The 22,682-nt window shown below is 51.5% G+C and overlaps 1 protein-coding gene across 2 annotated transcripts; it reads left to right on the top strand.

The window, feature by feature from the left end:
* Positions 1-488: 488 nt before the first annotated feature.
* On the top strand, positions 489-21,415 carry CLEC2L (C-type lectin domain family 2 member L). 2 transcript variants are annotated; one of them, XM_024991176.1, is made up of 6 exons: positions 489-693; positions 11,117-11,191; positions 13,448-13,614; positions 14,564-14,664; positions 16,229-16,341; positions 20,134-21,415. In XM_024991176.1, exons 1-5 carry the CDS (start codon positions 504-506, stop codon positions 16,338-16,340), a joined length of 645 nt encoding a protein of 214 aa, XP_024846944.1. In that variant the 5' UTR covers positions 489-503; the 3' UTR covers position 16,341; positions 20,134-21,415. The 2 variants fall into 2 exon arrangements, with proteins under 2 accessions (XP_024846944.1, XP_024846943.1); XM_024991175.2 differs by lacking the exon at positions 20,134-21,415 and having other exon boundaries at positions 16,229-16,930.
* Positions 21,416-22,682: the final 1,267 nt, after the last annotated feature.

Here is a 22,682-nt window from a genome sequence, read left to right on the forward strand (position 1 = left end):
CTTGAGCCTCGCTGCGTCGGCCGCGGTAACTTGATTCCCGTTTTAATAGAAACTGGCAGGTGGACTGGGAGCCAGGATTCCAGGCTCCCGGCGCCGCGGTCCCCGCTCCGCAGCATCTGGACTCCTGCCGAGGGGGCGGGAGGCCGGCGGCCCCGGGCGGTGGGGCCGTTCGCGCTCCCGGCGCCTCCTCCCTCGCTCCCTGCCCCCGCCCTGCCCGGGTCCCCGCGCCTCCCCGCGCTCCTCCCCCGCGCCTCGGTTCTGCGCTGAGGTTGCGGCTCCGCCGGGCAGGCGCGCGGGGACTCAGGCGGCGGCGGCGGCGGCCACCGGGTGCAGCGGGTCCGGAGCGGGGAGCCGGGCTCAGCCCCGGCCTGCACGAGCCGCGGCCCTCGCCCACCGAGGCCGGCCTGGGGGGCCCGCAGGGCGCGCGGAGCGCCGAGTGCGCGTGGGGCTGGGCCCCGCACCCCGGCACAGGAGCGCGGGCGCGGCGTGGCGGAGCGCGGGGCATGGAGCCGGCCCGGGAGCCCCCCGCGCGCACCCGGCCGCCGCCGCCTCCCGCCGTTCGCCCTGCGCCAGCCCCTGCCGCCCCCAGGCCGCGCTCGCCCGCCGAGGCGGAGGGCCGCAGTCCAGAGGGGCTGCTGCGGCGATCGGGGTCGGGCTACGAGGGCAGCACCAGCTGGAAAGCGGCCTTGGAGGGTAAGCGGTGAGCGGGACGCGAGAGGCGGGACAAGAGTCACCTTGGCCGATCTCCCGTGGGGAGGGCAGGGAGGGCAGTGAGGGCGACTCTGGACCCCCGAGGATGGATGTCAGGGCATCGGATGCCACACTGCGGGGCAGTGGGGAGGAGGTAACTGGGGACCACCTATCTCTGCAGCTAACTCACACTCTGACCTTGGGAGTAGGTTTCTCGCGCTGAGCTTCAATTTCCTCATGAGTGAAGGGGGCGGTTACTGTCCCGCACTCACCTGGGAAGCATTGAGAGAGTGGCTTGACCCTCCAGCAGTGAAAACGCCCTGGGCAAAGCTCAAAAGCTGTAGACCCCAGTCGCGGTGCTAATGCCCTGTGAGAAGGGGTTGGCTGGGAGGTGGGGGTGAACGCCTGGAGGTGATGGACTGGAGAACCTGCAGGGGTCCCACCTACCTCTTTCAGTCGGAGGGGCTCAGGAGGTGACCCCTGACTGGCCAAGGGGGGCGGTTACCAAAGTGGAAAAGAGAGTTTAAGTTCATGAGTTCTCCCAGTCCGCTTGGGTGGCCACTGGTGGTGTGTGGTGTGGGAGGTGTGGCCAGAGGGCTGGTCCTTTGGAAGTTTCTTGGTAAACTTGACACCCAGAGTCCCAAGGCGGAGGACCTGGACAGCATCAGCTAAGGGAAGCCCTTAGCTGGATTACCCAGCCATTAGGGAAGGAATATCAGGATAGGAGGACTTCCTGGAGTAGGTGACCTCATAGATATATGGAAAGAGAAGGAGTGACATGTTCAGGGGTCAAATAGTGAGAGGTAGCCTGTCCCCTGTGGGGAACTGACCTTCAAAGTACAGGATCGGGGAGGGGTGAGAAGAGAGGAGTCCGGAGGACCCAGATTGTGAACGGCAACCCAGGCCTTGCCAGAGTTTGGACTTTGTCTGAGGCAACTACTGAGAGATTTAAAGCATAGAATGAAAATGAAGCGGGTTTCATTTTCCAAGCGAGTTTAACCTTGGAAAACTGATGGTGGCCCAGAGGGGTCAGACCAAGGCTAGGTCAGCGAGGAAGGTGGAGCTGTGGTCGGAGGAGGGACATAGCCAGTGGCAGCCAGGGCAGGGGCCTGGCCGAGGAGGGAGAGATGGGGCAGCCGTGTCTGCATTTGGCCCAAAGGTGGGTGGACCAGGAGACATGGATGGCCTGAGGGCGGGGTGGGGAAGTGCAGACTTGGGGGAAAGCTGGACACCTGGGTGGTGATTTGGGACAAAGGAGGCAAAGATGTTGGAACTTGGAGAAGAAGAACTTTTGCAGAGAGGCTTCGGGCTGAGAAGAGCTGAGCCCTCTTCTCAGGATAAAGGTGGACAGACCCCTCTCTTTGACGTGCGTCTCCAGGCACATTGTTAGATTTGCATGTGACACCCTGCTTCCCTCCCACCCAAGTTATTTCTTGGTTGCTCACGCCTCTTATCTGTATTCTCCACTCATTCATTTGTAAGCATTTCTCCAGCATCTGCCCCAACCTAGCTCTAACCCCCAGGGGTTAGGGCCATTTCAGAGGTGGTGTGGCCTCTTTCAACACCCCTGGCTTGCCACCTCCTGTCTTATTCCTCATCCTGACCTTGGCCCCGTCTGCTTCCTACTCCCAGGGGTGACTGGGCCAACCACCTGCAAGTTAGGCTGAAGAAGAGGCTGCACGCCCGGCAGGAAATGGTCCAGGGGGTCTTTCAGGACACTGGGTCTTCCGGGCCACCCTGTGGTCCGTGTTTACCTGTGGCCCAGCCTCATCTCACCTGTCCGGGCATGGCTCCCTACCTCGCCTGACTCTGGGTCTCGGGGCAGCTCTGGTCCCTTGCCCTTGTTCACATGGTCCATCAGAAACAGGCCCACTCTGATGCCTGTGGACCTTGGGGGCTCAGCCTCCGGGGCCTATGGGCCTTTCCCATTGTTTTAGCACGTGGAGTCTGTGTCCTTGCCAGGGGCCTCCCCTCTGCCAGTCCCCTGAGCATCTCCTGGGTGTTCCCTGGGTGCCGCATCTCCCGTGGGGAGAGGGAAGCTCTCAAACCAGGATGGTGCTCTCCAAGGTCCTGCCCTGTGCTGGCCGCCACACCTCCCCACCCCAACTCATTCATTCTTCCTCACCTCCCACACACACTCCTGGAGGGCCCACTGTCCTGGCGCACCTCTCGGCACAGGGAACATCCCTGTGCTTGAAGAGATCGTGGGGCAGGGGCCGAGGCAGCCTGTTGAGGGGCAGAGAGAACGAATTCTGGGGTTGGCCAAGCCTGAGCCAGGTCCTTTCACTGCCAGTGTGCTGGCAGGTTTTCAAACTTGTCCGAGTCTCAGTTTTCCCACCTGCTAAGCTAGAGAAGGATTTCTGCCTCTCAGGGCTCCACAGACAGAGGTGCTGGGGTGTAGGGTGTGTGCAGGTGACCCCTTTCCCCAGTCCCTAGAGCCCGGTGGGGGAACCCAGGCAAAGTGTGTGACTCTGCTCAACCAAAATCCTTTGACTGCTGGTCTGCCTACTGAGTCCACAGCCCACCCTGAACTGTGTGCATGCTAAGTCCGACTCTTTGCAACTCCATGGACTGTAGCCCGCCTAGCTCCTCTGTCCATGGGATTCTCCAGGCAAGAATACTGGTGTGGGTTGCCATGCCCTCCTCCAGGGGATCTTTCCGACCTAGGGATTGAACCCAAGTCTCCCACATTGTAGGCGGATTCTATACCATCTGAGCCACCGGGGAAGTCTAAGAATACTGAAATGGATTGCCATGCCCTTCTCCAGGGGATTTTCCTGACCCAAGGATCAAACTGGGGCCCACCTAATAAGCCCATGATGAAACCCTCGTTATGGAATGAGTGGTCTGCCATGTCTGTGGACCAAGAGATCAATTTTGCAGCCCTTGCTTAGCCAAGCATCTGTTTTGAGACTTCTTCTTTTGGCTGAGCTGCGGGGTGTGTGGGATCTTAATTCCCTGACCAGCTATTGAACCCTCACCCCCTGCGTTGGAAGTGCAGAGTCCTAACTACTGGACAGCCAGGGAAGTCCTTGTCTTGAGACTTCTTGATTTGACCAAGCTGAGCCCTCAGGGGAGCTGTGCTCCTTTATTACCACGTGCTGAATATTTATCAAACCCCTGCTATGTGCCAGCCCCATGCTGGGGCTTTCCTATAACCGTCACATTTAACCCTCATGTCTGCCCTTCCACGGGCTGGGTAAGTGTCGTGTGTATTTTATACAAGAGGAAACTGAGACTCAGAGAGGCTCAGTGTCTTGCCCAAGGGCACACATCGCTCTGTCACAGGTGAAACCCCATTGGGTTTGCCACGAGGCCCTCTGATGTGAGAGCTCTTACCCTGTCCTGACCTGACCAAGGGCATGGGGCTCGGTGAGGCTAATTGGAGAGAAGTTATGCTTGTGACGCACGCAGCTCTCTTCCGTGTGCTCCTCAGATGACCCTGCTGCCTCCAGCAGATATTTTTTTCCTCTTCACAGGTTAAGTGACGTGGAAAACATCTTAAATCTAAAGCTGAGATTAGAGCCCAGGTCTTTAAGACTTTCCTTTGATGAACAGTTAGCTTTATAAATAGGAAGCCAAACAGAAATTCTTCCAATTGAGTCCTCTCCCTGTGGCTATTAACCTTTCCTTCCACCCTCAGCCTTGGGGGACAGGTTGCAAAAGTGATCCAAAGCTGCCATCTGGGTGCTGGAAAGACTGGAGGTGATTGGGGATGGGAATATTTCTGGCACTGGGGGTGCGGGGGTGATGAAAAGCAGCCTGGGGGGTACAAGAGGGGGGCCACAGATGATTCTGCAAATCTCAGGCTATAGATTTTTCAGTGCTCACCAATTCTGAATTTTTAATGTTGAAAGTTTCTTGATTAGGCATAAACCCACAACTTCCTGCTCAAAACCACACACACGCATTTAGCAAAGCCTCTTAAAAATTTAAAAATTACCAAGCTCTACATTTGAGAGTTTTTGACTGTCAACTTAGGGACGTCAGCTATGATTCTCTTTTGTACTGTGATATGAACATTGTCGGGATTTGTCTGGGCTTGGAAGCCAAATTTTTTTCAGTTGTTCTTTCTAACATTAGGCTAAATCATATGCATTTATAACATAAATAAACTGCACCCTCAAACTCCATTTAATAAAGGCCAGTGCATACAAGGAAGGATTGCTGAGTTAGACATTTGTTCTGGCTTGAATTGTATCCCCCTAAAAGATGTGTTGAAATCGTAACTCCACAGTTCCTCAGATTATGACCTTATTTGGAAATATGGTCACTGCAGGTGTAATTAGTTCAGATGAGGGCATACAGGAGTAGAGTGGGCTTCTAACCCAATGTGACTGGTGTCCTTCTAAGAGATGGTCACATGAAGACAGACACACAGGGAGAAGGATGTGACAATGGAGGCAGAGGCTGGAGTGATGCAACTGCAAGCCCAGGAGGGCCGGAGATCACCAGTAAACCAGGAGAAATGAGGACAAAGCCAGGAAGAATTTGCCTACAGGTCTCAGAGGGAGCATGGCTTGCTGACACCTTGACTGTGGACTTCTAGGCTTCAGAGCTATGAGATGACACATTTCTGGTGTTTTAAGCCACCTAGTTTGTGATGGTTTGTTATGTTGACCTAGGAAACTAATACCACATTGTTTGGGGTTGTCCAGCTCCAAGGCCACCCTCGGGAGTGAATGAACTGTCAGATCCTGTAGCGTGTCTTCTGTCTGTCCACAGCACAGTGTCCAGGGCAGTTATCCCGTGAAAGACGAGGAGAGTCCTCCATTCTGGTGATGCTGGAGGTGCGGGCACAGACTCTGCTTTCTCTGAGAGCAGGTGTATATACACATGGTCAAGGGCATTGTCATTCAGGGCAACTAGATTCTCTGTGCGTTTCCAGCCCCAGTGGGTGCTCTGTAACATGCCAGGCGATGACTGCGCCCTGTTAGAGGGAACCCAAAGGTGAGGAAAGTACAACCCTTACCCCAAAGGACCAACTCAATGGACATGAACTTGGGCAAGCTCCAGGAGATGGTGAGGGACAGGGAAGCCTGGCGTACTACAGTCCACGGGGTCGCAAAGAGTCGGACACGACTGGAGGACTGAACAACTGCCCAGAAAGAGCCTGTGGGCCAATAACCATCATGATGGTAGTTGCTGACACTGAAGGAGAGCTTACTGTGCCAGGCACTGCTCTAAGCACAATTTGTTGAATTCTCATAAAATTCTAAGAGGCAGATACTATAATGACTTTGTCTTAAAGACAAGGAAAATGAAATAGAAGCTAAGTAACTTTGCCACAAGAAAGTGGCAGAGCTGGAATGTGAACCCAGGTGAAGTGGTTTACAATGCGGACTGAGAGGTGTTTATGGACGGAAAAAGAAGGATTCACACAGCGTACTTGCCATGGGCGCCACCATGCAGCTCAAGGGCATCAACCTTACAACACGCAGCCCCTGGGGACGGCAGAGCTGACCCAGATGGGGTTCAGCCCTCTGCTCTTAACGGGCCTGGGGCCGCCCGCCTCTGGATCCTGCTTAGTTGTCAGTACAAACCATGCCCATAGCAAGGACTCCCGAATGTCTGTTGGACTTGCAAATAAAGACGGCAGACTAAACACATGCATTTTTCTTTCCCTTCTGAAACTCACTAATACAATAGTAAAAGGTTTTTTTTTTTTTTTTCCTTTTATTTGGGAGGGGGTCACTGAAACATGTAGGATCTTAGGTCCCTGACCAGGGATCGAACCCATGCCCCCTGCAGTGGAAGCACAGAGTCTTAACCATTGGACCGCCAGGGAAGTCCCAATAAAGGGACTTTCAAGTAAAGATGGCAGACTGAAGACATGCATTTTTCTTTCCCTTAAAAATCCAATAAAGGGATTTTTTAAAAAGACCACAAGAATAATAAGAACAGGAGAGAAAACAATAGCAACACAGTTGGGAGCTAGGGATCAATGATGATGATCAATGATCAATAACTGACACTGACTTCCCTGGGCTTAGAAAGTTCAGGAAGCAGAGAAGCACGCAGGACCCCACACTGGTCAGCACAGCAGTGAGTGAAGAGGGAGCTGATGTTAGGAGGGCTGGGTGAACCCTTGTTAGGAAGACTTCAGGTCCCCAATCCTCTTCCCACTCTGTGAGCCTCTCCCCAGCCCTCTGCCCTGGGGAGAGAGGACATCCAGACACGAGAACATTTGAGAGCAAACGAGGCAGCATCTGCGGCTTGAGGGCTGAGGACGGCCTCCTCACCTCTTGTCCCAGGCAAGACTACATCCTCCAGGAGTGAAAACAGAGGGACAGCCCCCAGGGACGCTGACCCAAAAGGAGAAACCCAAGAAGGTCCACAAACAGAGAGCTGGACTTCCCTGGTGGCCCAGTGGCTAAGACCCAGTGCTCCCAAGGCAGGGGGCCCAGGTTCAATTCCTGGTCAGGGAACTAAGATCCCACAGGCCGCAACTAGGAACCAGCACAGTCAAATAAATAAATATTAAAAAAATAATAATAAAATCAAGTGTTAAAGAGAGAGCCTTGAGGACTGACCCAGCCAGGTCACCCTGCCGTGACCTCCACAGTTAATAAGCTCCTCTCACGGTCTCAGAGGCGCCAATACAGTCTTATTCCTCCTGCCTTAATCATGAACAAATAACCAAGGATCTTGAGATGTATGAGGAAAGTCCCTGACATGGAAGCTAGAGATTAAAACATGAATGGGGGGGTGGGGGAAGCAGTTTGGAAAAAACAGCGATTATATAGACTAAACTTTCTGCCCACCTCTCCCCCAACCCTCCTGCTTCCCCCACAAAATATCAACTAAAAAACTGTCAGTATTATTCAGAGAGAGAAGAGAAAATTTCGCATCATTAAAGAACAGGATGTTTTAAGAGGGAGTGTTCAGGGAACAGCAGCAACAAATCCCCCAAAACCTTGCAAGTTAAAAATAATCGTAAAAATAAAAGATTCAGTAGAGAGTGGGAAGGTAAAGTTTAAAAAAATCTTCAGGAAATAGAGCCACAGGCAAAGTGGATATGAGGGCTTCCGCTGTCTGCTCTGGTGCCATGTCCTCTTCTTGTAAGGGCATTAACCCCACCATGGGAGCCCTGACCAAGAACAGATCTGCTGGTAACCTTGATCCTGCACTCACCAGCCTCCAGAACTGGGGGAGAGATGTGTCTGTTGCTTCAGCCATCTAGTCTGGGGATTTTGTTAGCCTGTGAAGACTAAGACAGAAGTGGAGTAGAATTCCTGATTTTGCCTCATCAGCTTAAAGGAGCTTTGGAATTGAAATCAGGATGAGCACACAGAAGTGTAGGCAAAGGGAAATAATTACTTACAGGGAAACAAGAAGTTGTGTAGAAATAATACGCTGCCATAGCTTGCTGGGAGCAGCATTTACATTGTCGTAAGAAAAGAACACTGAACTTCCCTGGTGGTCCAGTGGTTAAGATTCCTCACTTCCACTGCAGGGGGCGCAGGTTTTATCCCTGGTCAGGAGAGCTAAGATCCCACAAGCTGTGTGGCATGGCCAAAAAAAAAAAAAAAACACAAAAAACCTCACCAAATTATCAGTCCAACCCAAACTATGATGTTGAGAGGGTAAGTAGTATGTGAGTGGTCAGGGTGGGACAATAATGCAGAGAATTAAATCTTCCTCATTATTGTGGAACGTCAATAAGTAATGTCTTAAATAGAAAAGTTGAGCAGTATTGACTTCTTGACACAAAGCTTTTAGAGATTTGGAGGTAAATACCGAAAGAATTTGCTGAAGGAATTGGAAGTAGTTGCCTCTATGGAAGGGGCGATGTTCTTTGGTTGTGTAGTGAAGCCTGGTAGAATTTCTTGACTTTGGATCTGTTGCTTTGCAGATCCTTGATAAAGGACCAGGTTTCTTTTCCCAATCTGTTGTGAAGTACCATACAGATGAATTACTAGAAACAGTATCAGGCACTTGGATGTCACAGGAATGCTGAATTGCTGTAGACGTTTCTACTAATAGATACTTCCTCTTGACTTTGGTACTTAGTTCATACGGGTGGACAACCCAGTGGTGGGCTGTGGAGGTGGTTCTTTCATCTATGCACATATATAATATAAAACAATTTTAAAGGACTTAAAAACAAAAAGGAAGTTCTCATCTACTGGTGGCTCAGCTGGTAAAGAATCCGCCTGCAATGTGGGAGACCTGGGTTTGATCACTGAGTTGGGAAGATCCCCTGGAGAAGGGACCAGCTACCCACTCCAGTATTCTGGCCTGGAGAATTCTACGGACAGAGGAGGCTGGCAGACTACAGTCCATAGGGTCGCACAGAGTCTGACACGACTGAGTGACTTTCACTTCTCACATCTACTAGGATGGCTATAACAAACAAAAGTGGAAGCTAACAAGTGTTGGTGAGGAGATGGAGAAAGTAGAACACGTGGTGTCGGCATCTCTGGTAGGATGCAAAATGGTGTTGCAGCTGTGGAAAGCAGTTTGGTGTGTCCTCAAAAAGTTAAATGTAGAATTATCATATGATCCAGCAATTCTACTCCTAGGTATATACCCCAAAGAGTTGAAAATAGGGACTCAAACAGATCTTTGTTGGCCAATGTTCACAGCAGGATGATTCATAATAACTAAAAGATGGAAACAGTCCATCTAACTGTCTGTCAATGTATGGATGGATAAACAAAATGTATGTAATCATACAATGGAATATTATTCAGCCACAAAAAGGAATGAAATTTTGATACGTGCTACAATATGGATGAACACTGAAAACAATATGTTAAGCAAAAGAAGTGAGACCTCAAAAGACAGATATGATTTCATTTACATGAGGTACTTAGGATAGGTGAATATTAGAGTCAGAAAGTGAATGAGAGATTAGCAGGGGCTGGAGAGGGTTGGGAATGAGGCATTAATGCTTGATCAGTACAGAGTTTCTGTTTGGGATGATGAAAAAGTTTTACAAGTAGATCATGGGGATCAATGCACAACTTTGTGAATGCAATTAACACCATGCATCGCACCCTTGAGCATAGTTAAAAAGGCAACTTTTATGTTATGTGTATTTTATCACAATTAATAAAACTTTCAAAGACCCTGTGTCTAAAGTCTATAAGCATTCTTTCATTAAATATCAAATTAAATGCCATTTGCAGCAACACGGATGGATCTAGAGATCGTCATACTGGGTGAAATAAAGTCAGACAGAGAAGTACAAATATTGTATGATATCGTTTATATGTGGAATCTGAAAAAACAGAAGAATACAAATGAATTTTTTTACGAAACAGAAACAGACTCATAGATTTAGGGAAGGAACTTATAGTTACCAGTGGGAAGGATTGAGGGGAGGGATGGTAAGGGAGTTTGGGATTGACATGTACACGCTGCTATACTTAAAATAACCAACAAGACCTACTGCATTGCACAGGGAACTCTGTTCAATATTATGTAACAACCTAAATGGGAAAAGAATTTGAAAAAGAACAGATATATACATATATAAAATGAATCACTTTGCTGTATACACCTGAAACTAACACATCATTGTTAATCAATTACACTCCAATATAAAATAGAGAGTTAAAAAATTGCTGTGCAGGATTCCACTGAATGAATGCCCAACATTTTATCCATTCTCCCTTTGACAGACATTTAGCTTCTTTCCATTTTCGCACTGTTATGAATAAACCTGCTATGAGCATTTAAAAAATCAAATTAAAATTTGGAGTGAGAACAATAAATAAATAAAAATTTAAAGGGAGAAGCCAGAGGATCAGGAAAGCCTTCCTGAAGAGGATGGAGGGTGTGGGGCAGAATTTCAAGAGACAGCAGTGGAAGAGGAGCACTTTGGGAGCAAAGATCCAGCCACAGGGCTAAGAGAGTGAACTGGGTATTTCAAGGAGTCTGTCTGGCTGACATTAGGGATGAGGCAGAGAAGCAGCAGGAGATGAGAGACTGGAAAGTGCTAACAGCCACAGAAAGAGTTCAAGTGCGTAGCCTTGAGGGAGGGTTTTAAGCAGAAGTATCACAGAATCAGACAAACCTGTGCTTGAGAATGGCAATTCAGACTTCAGCACCAGGATGGCCTGGACCAGAGGTCTCCAACCTCCAGCCTGTGGACTGGTACCTCCTATCAGATCAGCATTGGCATTAAATTAGAAATAAAGTGCACAATACATGTAATGCACTTGAATCATCCCCAAATCATCCCTCTCCCTCATGGAACCCCTCATGGTCCCCATGGACCCCCTCATGGTCCATGGAAAGATTGTCTTCCACAAAACCAGTCCTTGGTGCCAAAAAGGTTGGGGGCCACTTCCCTGGAGGGCTTGTTCAAACACAGAGTGCTGGGCTCAGCCCCAGTTTCTTAGTGTCAGGACTTGGGGTTGGCAGTGGGAATGGGTGGTAGGGATGGGCCATAATCAATCCCTTTCTCTCTCCTCAGATACCACCACGCGTCTCCTGCTGGGGGCCATCGCAGTGCTTCTGTTCGCCATCCTGGTGGTGATGAGCATCTTGGGTGAGCATGGATGTCAGAGCATTTGTAATTCATTTCCTACACACCTTTCAAAAGCATGTCTAATTAGGTCAAGAAAGGTTCCAGACATATCGTCAACTTTGTGGGGGTCAAAGATGACATTTTAGCACACATCGATTGTATCCATCCCCTTAACTAAGCCATGCAGCGAAAGTGGAGACGTTACTTAGGTACCATTACAAAAATGCTTCAAGAATGCTGAACAAACTTGGTGTACGTTAGGCGGGCAGTGCTTCATGAAAGAGACAGTTTGGGGTTAAGGGCCTTAAAGATCTCATTCACTCACTCAACAAACATTTATTGATCCTAGCTGTGTGTTAGGCCCTGGGCTAAGTGCTGGAGATATATATTTTTTAAAGTGTAGTATGACATCAACTCCCTTGTCCAGTGATAGGGTATTGCCTGGAGGTCTCCCATGTGGTAAACTCTGAAGAATGAATAGTTTCCTGGAGACCAGGAGGAACACAGACCAGGGCATTCTGAGAAGGAGAGTCCAGGGAAACACCAGTGGCAGGCAGGACTGAAAGGGTTGAAGGAGGAATAAAAAAGAGGAAACTGCTACAAGTAAGGCAGGCCAGGCTATATGACCTGGGGCTTTGCTGCTTGTAATGGATTCAAGCCAAAGTGATTTCAGGACCTCTGTCTTTAATCTTTGAGAAGCATCCCAAGACCTCAAAATGGGAGGAAAATCCACGGATAATATCAGTTCTATTCAACCCGCACTTGCAGGGCATGCAGGCTAAGCAGGGCACTGTGGGTGTTTAGAAAAGAAGGTGGTGACCACCAGCTTGGATCCACCTAGACTAATTGCTACAAATTAAACTGTTCTACTGCTGTGTTGGGAGGGCAGGGCAATGTGTAAACAGAGCATATTGTGATTGGAGGAAAGCACAACAGTCTTCGGACATCCTCATGGAAAAGCATGGCCTATACTTCTAAGTGAGCCTGCAGCTCACTGAGCAGGAATGCCCAAGTGCCCATTAATTAATTAATTGGTGTTGGCGTAGGGGTAGCTCCCTTGGGCGCTTGAGTACCATGGGCCTGTTCTTGACTCTGTCCTGGTCTACATTTTAATCAACCTTCTTATATGAGAACAAATGAAAAAAATATGCTTATGGAATTTGTAGGCAATACAACCCAAAGGGGGATGTTCCACAGGCCAGGTGAAAAAGAAATCGAGATTAAAATTCATCCTTAAAAACTCAAATGAGCCAACGTGAATGAAGCGACTGTGTAAGAAATAAACACAAGACCCTGCATTTAGATTTAAATGTGATTTACACGTGTTCTGGGCAGGGGGGCCTGGTTTGGAAGGAGATCATAGGAAAATAGTTGAAGAGTATGGCTGAATTCCTTTTGGCAAGGAGGCCCTTAGAGAATTGCATGGAAGCTCCGGGCTTCCTTCCCAGAAAAGTGCACCTATGCACATACTCACAGATTCTTCTCATTGGAGAGTCTGCAGACTGGAAAATCCACAGCAGCCGGAAGGGGTATGGCGATCGCTGCTGGGTGGCAGAGCACAGCTGATGTGTCGCAGCCTGTGCTGGTGGCAGCGTTTTAGGGGTGATGTGGGCGCATCACAGTGAGGCAGGCAGGATGGAGAAGGTCTGGAGAGCATCCCCTCCAAGGGATTGTGGAAGAAACGGTGTCTGTTCAGTTCTGGAAGAGGGGGATGTGGGTCCTTCCTCAAGGAGAAGGCAGAGCAGGTCTGTCCGGGTCACTCCAGAGGCAGATCCTGGGTCCGCGGTGCTAGGTCACAATGGGAAGGCAGGTTGAGACTCAGCATTGAAAAGGAATTTCCAGCGCTTCCTCAGCGTAGCCGATGAGGGTGTGGCCAATGAGAGTGGGTGGGAGTGGGGGTCAGAGGTCGGGGGTGGGCTGCAGGTGGGAGTGGGGGGGTTATGGAGCCCATGGAGTCTGGCATGGTTCCCACCCTGGCTGAAGAGAGAGGATGGTCACCAGGTTCAAGTCCGAGTTTCTAGGATTCCACGGCCTCCAGGAGCTCAGAGAGAGAGGAGAACATAACCTGCTATAATACTTCCCCTCACAGGGGTGTCCCTGCCAAATTGCTCTTCCTAGTTCATGTAGTCCTCAGCCTCCGACCTGCCAGGCACTGTGACAGGCCCTCCCCTGAGATGAATGACTGATGGTCACCAAAGACAGGGGAAGTGGGATTTCTGGGGGCCAGGCAGAGGCTCTCCGTGCTGGCGGCTACTGAGTCCCTCCTTTTCCCTGCAGCCTCCAAGGGCTGCATCAAGTGCGAAGCGCCCTGCCCGGAGGACTGGCTGCTGTACGGAAGAAAATGCTACTTCTTCTCGGAGGAACCAAGAGACTGGAACACGGGCCGGCAGTATTGCCACAGCCACGAAGCGGCACTTGCTGTGATCCAGAGTCAGAAAGAGCTGGTGCGTGCGGGACGGGGGGCGTGTCGGGGCGGGGCGGGGGGCGTGTCGGGGAAAGGGGCGGGGCCACCCGGGACAGCCACGCCCAAGGACATGGTGCCCCCTGTGACCTGTTTCCAGACGGGTGGGGTGTGCACGTGGGCTCCACAAGTGGAATCTGAGCAGCTCCACGAGGGGCTCTTGTTCTCACTGCTCTTGTCAAGGCCAGCTGCGTCCATTCCAAGGCTGGTTTGCTGAGCTCAACACAGTTAAGTGTAAGCATTACAAATTATACAGGCACTTGTGAAATGTGAGGGCTTCCTTGGTGGCTCAGACAGTAAAGAACCCGCCTGCTATGCAGGAGACCTGGGCTCAATCCCTGGGTTGGAAGGATCCCCTGGAGGAGGGCATGGCAACCCACTCCAGTATATCAAATTGGCATCTTCAACTAGTCCATGTCAGGATCTGAGGTCCCACCTAACACCCCAAACAGTTATATCACTAGAAATATGAATGTAACACAATGAACAGGTCTCTTGGCCATTTTTGGATTTTGTAGGCAACAGTTTGTGCAATTCAAAATCTAAAATCACTTCTGTTTGTCTCTGATACACAGTCTAATAGCCTCTTTCTGCAGAGAAAGGCCCAGGACAGCCAGTCCCAGATAATCCATCAAGCAATCCCAGGCTTCCTGAAAATCAGGAATGTTGGCATGCTGGGTCCCCAAGCTAAGAGACAAACCCTGTTCCAGGGTTCCTGCCCCATTGGCACATCCCCAGAGTCCAGGTACCTTGAAGGCCATTGCAGTGCATCTGTAAATCCAGCTCCTCAGTCTTGGGGTGCAGTGAGGTGTCTCCTTCACGGTGTCCACACATCTTGAGAGCCAGTCTTCCAAGTTGAGGTTCATCTGTGGATGTTTGAGCAGTCAGGAGGCCACACCTGACTCTGCGGTTTCCCTCTTTCCTTGGTGCAGGAATTCATGTTCAAGTTCACACGGAGGGAGCCCTGGATTGGCCTGCGCAGAGTGGGGGACGAATTCCACTGGGTCAACGGGGACCCATTTGACCCGGACACGTGAGCTGAGGCTTCATCTCCTGGCCACCGAGCTTAAACCGGGGAAGACCTAGCCTCCCAGACGAACCCCCTGAGGGAGAACTTGGTTTTGTGTTAGCTAGAGCCACTCACCTGTAGGGTTAGGAGTGAGGGACAGAGACCTGGGCATGGGAATGGCTTTACTGTTCCCTCCCCAGTAAAGTCCAGCCTGGTTTGGTGGTCCTGTCCCATGTAGGCATCAGAGCTTCCTGCTGCTGGAAGGCGCCCAGGCTCTTTCCATCTTGTGATTCCCTCATCCCTCTGCACAGCTCAGTGTGGCTCAGAGAAAGGGGAGGACATCCCAGGACAGCCCTCTGCATTGGGCAGAACTTAGCCATATGGCCCCACCTGACAGTGAGAGAGGGGAGGAGCTGGGACTTCTCTGCTGGGCAGTCACGTGCTACCTGAACAGTTTTACTATGGAGAAAGGGGATCTGAACTATGGGTCCCAGGAGGGTCCTCTTAGAGAAAACACCTTGAGGGTGTTGGTGGCGTGTGCCAGGATGGTATTATTTGTGTGGCCCACGTGGTGTGGCAGCGAGCGTCTGATTTGTGTGGTGCATGTGTAGGGTGATGGTGGCAGCAGAGAGGGGGGCACTTTAGGCTTAGGGAGACACAGGTCAGCACACACAGGGGCGTAATAACCTCAGCCTCTGATCTAGACCCTAAGGCTGGAGGACTAGGCCCGAGGAGCTGGGTGCGGGCACAGCTGCTGACCTGATGTGACCCTCGGGCCACGAAGACTTCCCTGTTCCTGTGTCTCCCTGTCTCCTGCGCTCTTCATTCAGTGCCTCTCTCTGTCCTCACTGCCCCTTCCTTTTTTCTCCTTTTTCCTTGTCCTGTCTTCATCCCCAATCTGTTCTCAGAGCTGCTGAGACAGTCTTGCCTTGCTGCTGCCCCTGCCTCTCCCCTTCTGGAAGCTTCTTGCTCCCAGAACCCGGGGAGCCCTGGAGGCTGGGACCCCAGGATGTTGACCACCCAGCAACCAGCAGGCCTTGGGGCCACGCTTCTCTGACCACTCTGACGTGGTTCTGGCCTCCCCACTCCCTCTTGGGGTCCTTCTGATGCCCTCTGAGACCCTTGTTCTGACCTTGGTGGTGGGAGGCTCAGGTCAGGGTGACCAAATGAGTTTAAGAAGAAATGTTGAGATTCAAAAGGGATGATTTTAGGCAAGGAAAACCCCCTGTGCTATTAATAGCTGTAAGAGGTGCAGGCAGGGTGCCGTGGGGAGGTGGGGTCAGGGGAGGCTTGTCCTAGATAGGGTCCCAGTCTCCTGGCATGAGTGAGCTGAGCCTGGCAGGATGGGGAAGCCGGATGGGGAGTGTAGGATGCGTCCAGGACATGTCTGTGGGCGTTACCAGGGCGATTGGAGCTGTGGACAGAGTTGGGAGATGGTGGGAGCCACACTAGCAAGGTCTATGGGGCGGACTGTCCCAGAGCAGGGCAGCTCCAGAGGGAAGGATGAGTCACAGGGCCTCTGGGGCTGCCCAGCGATGGGTGGCATCTGCCAGCGGTGAGTGCCTGGTCTCGTCTCTCCCGGCCACAGGTTCCCCATCGCGGGCCCTGGGGAATGCGTCTTCGTGGAGCCCACCAGGCTGGTGTCGACAGACTGCCTGATGACCCGGCCCTGGGTGTGCAGCAAGATGGCCTACACGTGAGGTGGGTCACACCAGAGGCCACCCTGCAACCAGGCTCCGAGACCTGCTGGCCCGGGGCCCCACTCCAAGGCAAAGCAGCGAGGAGGATGCTCTCTGCCCCTGGGTGCTCTTTCCCAACCCCTGAGTCCTGGTCCCTGGTCTCCTTGGCCCCAGGCAGGTCCTGTGGCTCAGCAGTCAACTCCCACGAGCTCAGTAGTACAGTAGGCACCTGTCCTCAGACACACACGCACACCAACGCACTTGCTTATGCACACATGTGCACACAGCGCCCGCTCAAGTTCACAGTCTACCCTTAGTCAGCCCAACAGGTCTCTCCCTGGCCCCACCCTGGAGCATTTCTTCCTCTGGAGGCCCTGGTGCTCTGAGGAAGGCTGGGGGCTGACAGTCTGCCATACTGTCTGCACACACGGAGCCCCCTCCCCAGGCATCTCTCTTCTGGCACCTGGGGAGGCAGGAAGGGCAGCCCCCTCACCTGGCCCCTGCATCCACCTCTCTGGCCTTGCCCGGAGTCTCAGGCAGGCCCCTGCTGTGTCCGTGGTGCTGCTCTGTTGGCCACCGGTGGAATAAAGAGATGACTGGCGTCCAGAGAAGTCGGCTGCTGTTTGTTCCATGGTCGTGGACTGGGGGAGGGGCCATGGCTCGGGAGGACCGTCTAGGGAGAGACCACCAAGAGGCACCTGTGTGGCCGGCGACACATGTAGGAACCAAGGCCAAAAACACGCTCAGTGGCCTCAGGGCACTGTTTAATGTTGCCAGGCCACTGTGTTATTCTTAGATGTCTGAGGGGTGTGCTCCATCTGGCGGCGTCATTACTATTCGACTCAACATGACAAACATTTATTCACACCTATCATGTGCCAGACACCACACCAGGCAGGGGGATCAGCAGCTGTATCCCCCAAGTGAGCACACAGGGAGTAGAGGGGCCAGCTTGGGAAGCACCAGAACATTCTGGGACATGGCTGGGGGATGGCTTATTCTGCCTTAGGAGAGGATGGAGTGAAGAAGGCGGAAGGATGAGAGGAGATCATGTGCATGTTGGGCTGGATAAGAGTTTGTGCAGGTCCAAGGGCCCCTTCCTGTTCTCCCTTGGTCTGTGGGGAAGGAAGGGGGGATGGGGCAGAGGCTGGCAGTTCCCCTGGGCCTGCAGCGGCTGCAAGTGCCACCCTCTCCAGCACACACCTGGAGCCCAGAGCAAGCGGTAGGGCGGCCTGGGCCTCCCCAGCCCACGGCCAGGTGAGATACAGGCGGGAGCTGCCTCGGAGTTGCATCTGTGAATCTGGGTCCTGGCCCCTTTTCTGAGAAAAGAGCTTGGAGGGAAACACATCCTGCTCTGCTCTGGTCACTTTTACTGTCAGTTTTCAGACAAAACTGTCAGTTTCGGTTTTGTTGATTCTTCTGAAAGCTTTCCAGATATTTAGTAAAATATGGGTATTTTGTGGTTTCATATTTTATCTTCATGGGGAGCCAGTATAGAATCTGTGTAATGAAGAGGTTAAAGGAATGCAGTGTGGTGGTGGTGGCCTGTGGGGGGTTGGCTGAAGCCCACTGCCTTCCCAGCTCCTGTGGGGAAGTGTTTTGAGGGGCTGAGGACTGAGGAAGTGGTCAGCTGCTGTTGCTGCTGCTTGGGTTGGGCAGGAGCTGAAGGGTGAGTAGGGGGGTGTCTCACACTCACACCTGTTCTCAGTCATACACAGGCCTGGGGTTCTCACCAGTATCCTCCCATCAAAGTCTTTGCTGTTGTTGTTCAGTCACCAAGTTGTGTCTGACTCTTTGCGACCCGACAGACTGCAGCACACTAGGCTCCTCTTTCCTCCACTATCTCCCAGAGTTTGCTCAAACTCAGGTTCATTGAGTCAGTGATGCTAGTCTTACCTCATTTAATTCTCTTAAAAAGGACCTGAGGCGGATTATGCTGCCACAGATGACCCAACAGTACCCAGGCAGGGCCCCAAGGCACAAGGAGCGGGGCTGTGCTCTCATTCTGTTTTGTGGGTTCGAGTGGGAAGAAGGGAGCCACGAGGGGGCAGGGAGGAAGCACTGTGGGAGGGCAGGGAATAGGAACCCAGGCCCTTGGGATCTGATCTTTCATTCAGCGCTCCACAGCCTGCTGCCTCAGGGCACACTGGCAGGTGAGCTCGCCTAACCTTGGGTTTGTCCTGGGGTGGCTCAACAATTCTAAATCAGTTCAGCAAAGTTAAAGGAACTCTAAAGCTAAAAGAGATCAAACCAGTCAATCCTAAAGGAAATCAACCCTGAATATTCATTGGAAGGACTGATGCTGAAGCTCCAAAACCTTGGCCACCTGATTTGAAGAGCCGACTCACTGGAAAAGACCCTCTTGCAGAAAAGATTAAGGACAAGAGGAGAAGGGGGCAACAGAGGATGAGATGGTTTGATGGCATCACTGACTCAGTGGACATAAGTTTCAGCAAACTCAGGAAGGTAGTGGACAGGGAAGCCTGGCCAGCTGCAGTCCATGGGGTCGTAACGAGTCAAACAGGACTGAGCGACTGAGTAACAACAAAAGGAACTCTGACCCAAGGTCATGGATGTTTTCAGAGCTTTCTTATCTATTCCTACCCAGGAAGGAAACACAAGAGCAAAACAAAACACCGGCACGCCAAACTTGAGAAACGTTGAAAATCCTTTCAAAGGTTATAAACCAGCCAGGGACTTCCCTGGAGGTTCAGCGGTTAAGATTCCGCCTTCTACTGTAGGGGGCGCGATCCATCCGATCTCTGGTCGAGGAAGATCTTGCACGCTGCCCTGCACGGCCAAAAGCAAAACAAAATACCGATAAACCCAGCCAGGCACCCACGCCATCCTGGTGGGCAGTGAGCCAGGCTGGGTGGGCATGCAGTTCCTCCTGAGGCCACAGGCGGCAGCATGGAGTCCAGACCCTCTGCGGGTTTCTAAGCCTGGAGCTCAGAGCTGTCTCCCTGGGTCGGGGGCTGGGGGGTTGGGTGGGGGCGGGTAGGGAGAGGTCTAGGGTAGGGCTTCCCTTGTGGCTCAGCTGGTAAAGAATCCGGCCGCCATGAGGGAGACCTGGGTTCGATCCCTGGGTTGGGAAGATCCCCTGGAGAAGGGAAAGGCTACCCATTCCAGTATTCTGGCCTGGAGAATTCCATGGACTGCATAGTAGTCCATGGGGTCGCAAAGAGTCAGACATGACTGAGCGACTTTCACTTCACTTCAGGCTAGGGAGAAGGGTAGTGGCAAGGTGCAAAGAAGCACCCTTCTGCCCCAAAGGACCACCCTCCAGCCCCACTCCTCAACCCCTTTGGAAGATTTTCCCTTCTGAGGCGACTCGCCTGGAGTTGAGAGTGTGCTTAGCTTGGAGCCTGGGTGGATTTGAAGCCACACGGCAGCGCTGTCCTCTGAGTAGCCCCTGGAGGGGACGGGAAGGCTGGAGCTCACCTCCCAGGCCACCCTCAGACGTTGGATGTGAAGATGGCGCGAGGAGGGATTTTATTAGCAGGACACAGTGCGGGGTAAGGTTCGTTGCTGTGCTGGCAGGTTCACTGGTGTTTGCTTAGTAAATTCTCTTACAGCCTTAACAGATGAAGAAGCAGGTTCAGGAACGTTAAGGGGCTTGCTCTATCTACATCACAAGCCTAGGGGGTGGGGGATAGAAGGAGCCAAAGGAGCCACCTTGGGAGAGGACGTGGGGTGCCCCTCAGCGATTTTTTTTTCCTGCGCACTTTTATCGCTTTCATATGGTTTTCAGGTGGAATTGCCCATAGAGCGTGAGTGACGCAAATACTGACTACTGCCCTTCTCTCGCTTCAAGGTCCAGCTCGCACTCCCTGGGACTGCTTCTGGGTCGGCAGCAGCCCTCGGTGACCACGCCTTCCCCCAACACCTCCAGCACCGAAGACTGAGCCTCTCACACGGCCGAGTGTGTGGAACTTCTCATCTGTGACGCATCTCTTCACTCATCTGACTGCTCTTGTCTGATTATAAGCCTCTGAATAGCAGGGATTATGTGTTGCTGGCTCTTTGTAGCACACATATGCTCAAAAAAATTGTTGTTGGTGACAATAAGATTGCTGGCGAGTGTCATCTCTTCACCCTTTGCCATGGGGGCAGACAGCCGTGGCCGGCTGCCTGTTTGAGACTTGCCTTTTAGGCTTTAGTGGGCGTGGCATGATTTTAGAGGTCCGGCCAAGATGAGATCTTTAATTTGTTTTGCTTCAGCTAAGTGAGCTCACTCACATTCCCTAAGCAGGTACATACTGGGCCGCCTGAGTGGGGGTGGCCTGGAGCACGTGAGCCGAGAGGGAGAAATCCCTCCACCTCTTAAGATGTTCTTTGCATCATACACAGAGGACCAAGAGACCAGGCCCAGGGAGGGCTTCCAGCAGTGACTGGGGTTGGCTGCTGAAGATTCCTGTGATCTCCAGGATAATTATGCTAATGTCGCTGTTCTGTGTGGGAAAGACCACTTGGCTTTCAGAAATGTCCACTGTCAGCTGTGTACTTACACCAGGAGGGGGTAAAGAACTTCAAACTGGGAGCAAGTATGAGATTCACACAGAAGGGCATCTGGAAAACTTCCTGCCATACCCTTCAGAGATACATTCTCAGCCTGGAGGGGATGTGCTTCCTCTTGGCTCTGAAGACCTGCTGGAGTCTAGTCTAGACTATCTCTACCAATGAGCAGGTGTGCAGCTCAGACTGCTGTGCTCAACCTCCCAGACCCCAGGCTTTACTTCTAATAAAGTAGAAATCGTGCCTGCCTGGCCTACCTCACAGGGTTATGAGAACTGTAGATGTTAGAATTTCAGGGATAAAAAATGATCAACCCTGTTCTCACTATCCATGAGGCCCAGAGAGGATTAAAAAACTCATCCAAGGTTGCGCATCTAGTGGCAGAGCTAGACCTCAGGTCTCGTGGCTCCTCTCTTTGTTGATCTTCTTATTGTTGCACGTATCATGCTTTATTTGTTCACTTGTTCACCATCCACACGGAAGTGTAAGCCCCTAGAGGGTGGGGATCCACTCTCATGCTCCTTTGTTTCTCTGGAGCCTGGTGCATACTAAAGGAGCTTAATAAATGTGTGTTGAACTGATCTTGGCTCCTAGTTCACATGCTCCTTCCCTCTATACCATGCCGTCTCTGATCTCAGAAATCTGCACTGCCAGTCCAGCTGCCCTCAGAAAGTATGAAAACTTGCAGATGTTTTAGAGAAAAAGAAAAGATGCTCAACTACCTTGCAATGTCGATTAGCATCTTTTAGAGCACAGAATCCATCTGAACAAAGACATACACATCTAAGACAAAATTGGAATAATAACAATGAATGCTAATTAAGAGCTTATAATAAGGCCAGGCATTGTGCGAAGCACTTCACACACATAGTAAGTGCTTAATAAAAAGTTATTATCTTTTTTCACTATGATGTAAACTGAGCAGGGGGTTGGAATATGCTAGCTTCTGTAATACCTGCATTTCAGAGGCTTATCTGAGTAAAGATCTCTTTGTGGCTCACACCGCAGACTAACACAGGTCAACCACATGGAAAAGCGTTGCTGCATCCAGGGCTTTTGAACATAGAGGCTCATACAGGATGTGTTTTAGGGGATGTGGTAGATGAGGCTACCAGGTACCAATTTTTCCTTTCCTTTCCTTGTGGGTATGTAGAAGGACTGCACTTCCGGGTCTGTTTGAAGGTGGGTGTCAGGTGACACCAGAGCTTTAACCATGGAAAGGTGACATGTCGTTTCCTGGTGGAAACATTTAAGAACCAGTGCACACTCCTCCATATTCTATACTGCCCCCTCCTCCACTGCCAGTCATAATTTTTCTATTTGGAGGCTTCCTAAGACTGAAGCCTTCTGAAATGCTAAGTCAGTATGTGGAGGATGGGTTCCCTGGAGGGTGTCTGAATCTGCAGCAGATGTGTAAGGGAGAAAGCCTCTGAGATTTTGGATTTGTTGTGATCATAGCGTATCTTACCCTAGACTAGACAGAGACCTGGAGGTGGCACACGTTCCATCCACAGTTCATTGACCAGGAAGGTTGTGGGAGGCTGAGAAATATCTTCAGCTGTATGCCTGTTGTATGCATGAGATTCTTTTTTTTAAATAAGTTTATTTATTTACTTAGTTTTGGCTGTGCTGGGTTTTTGTTGCTGCACGGACTACTCTCTAGTTGCGGTGCCTAGGCTTCTCATTGTGGCGGCTTTTCTCCTTGTGGAACGTGGGCTCTAGGGTACTCAGGCTTCCGTAGTTGCAGTGCATGGGCTCAGTAGTTGTGGTTCCCAGGCTCTAGAGCACAGGCTCAGTGGTGGTGGCACACGGGCTTAGTTGTTCCTCGAAATGTGGGATCTTCCCAGG

The sequence above is a fragment of the Bos taurus genome, chromosome 4 (assembly GCF_002263795.3).
Source record: "Bos taurus isolate L1 Dominette 01449 registration number 42190680 breed Hereford chromosome 4, ARS-UCD2.0, whole genome shotgun sequence".
NCBI classification, from domain to species: domain Eukaryota; kingdom Metazoa; phylum Chordata; class Mammalia; order Artiodactyla; family Bovidae; genus Bos; species Bos taurus.

What these genes read in the sequence shown, in the direction of transcription:
- CLEC2L (XM_024991176.1), top strand. Translation starts at nt 504, where the DNA reads ATGGAGCCGGCCCGGGAGCCCCCCGCGCGCACCCGGCCGCCGCCGCCT. An exon ending in CTGGAAAGCGGCCTTGGAGG is followed by an intron (nt 694 to 11,116) that starts GTAAGCGGTGAG and finishes CTCTCTCCTCAG; the next exon opens with ATACCACCACGCGTCTCCTG. An exon ending in TCCAGAGTCAGAAAGAGCTG is followed by an intron (nt 13,615 to 14,563) that starts GTGCGTGCGGGA and finishes TCCTTGGTGCAG; the next exon opens with GAATTCATGTTCAAGTTCAC.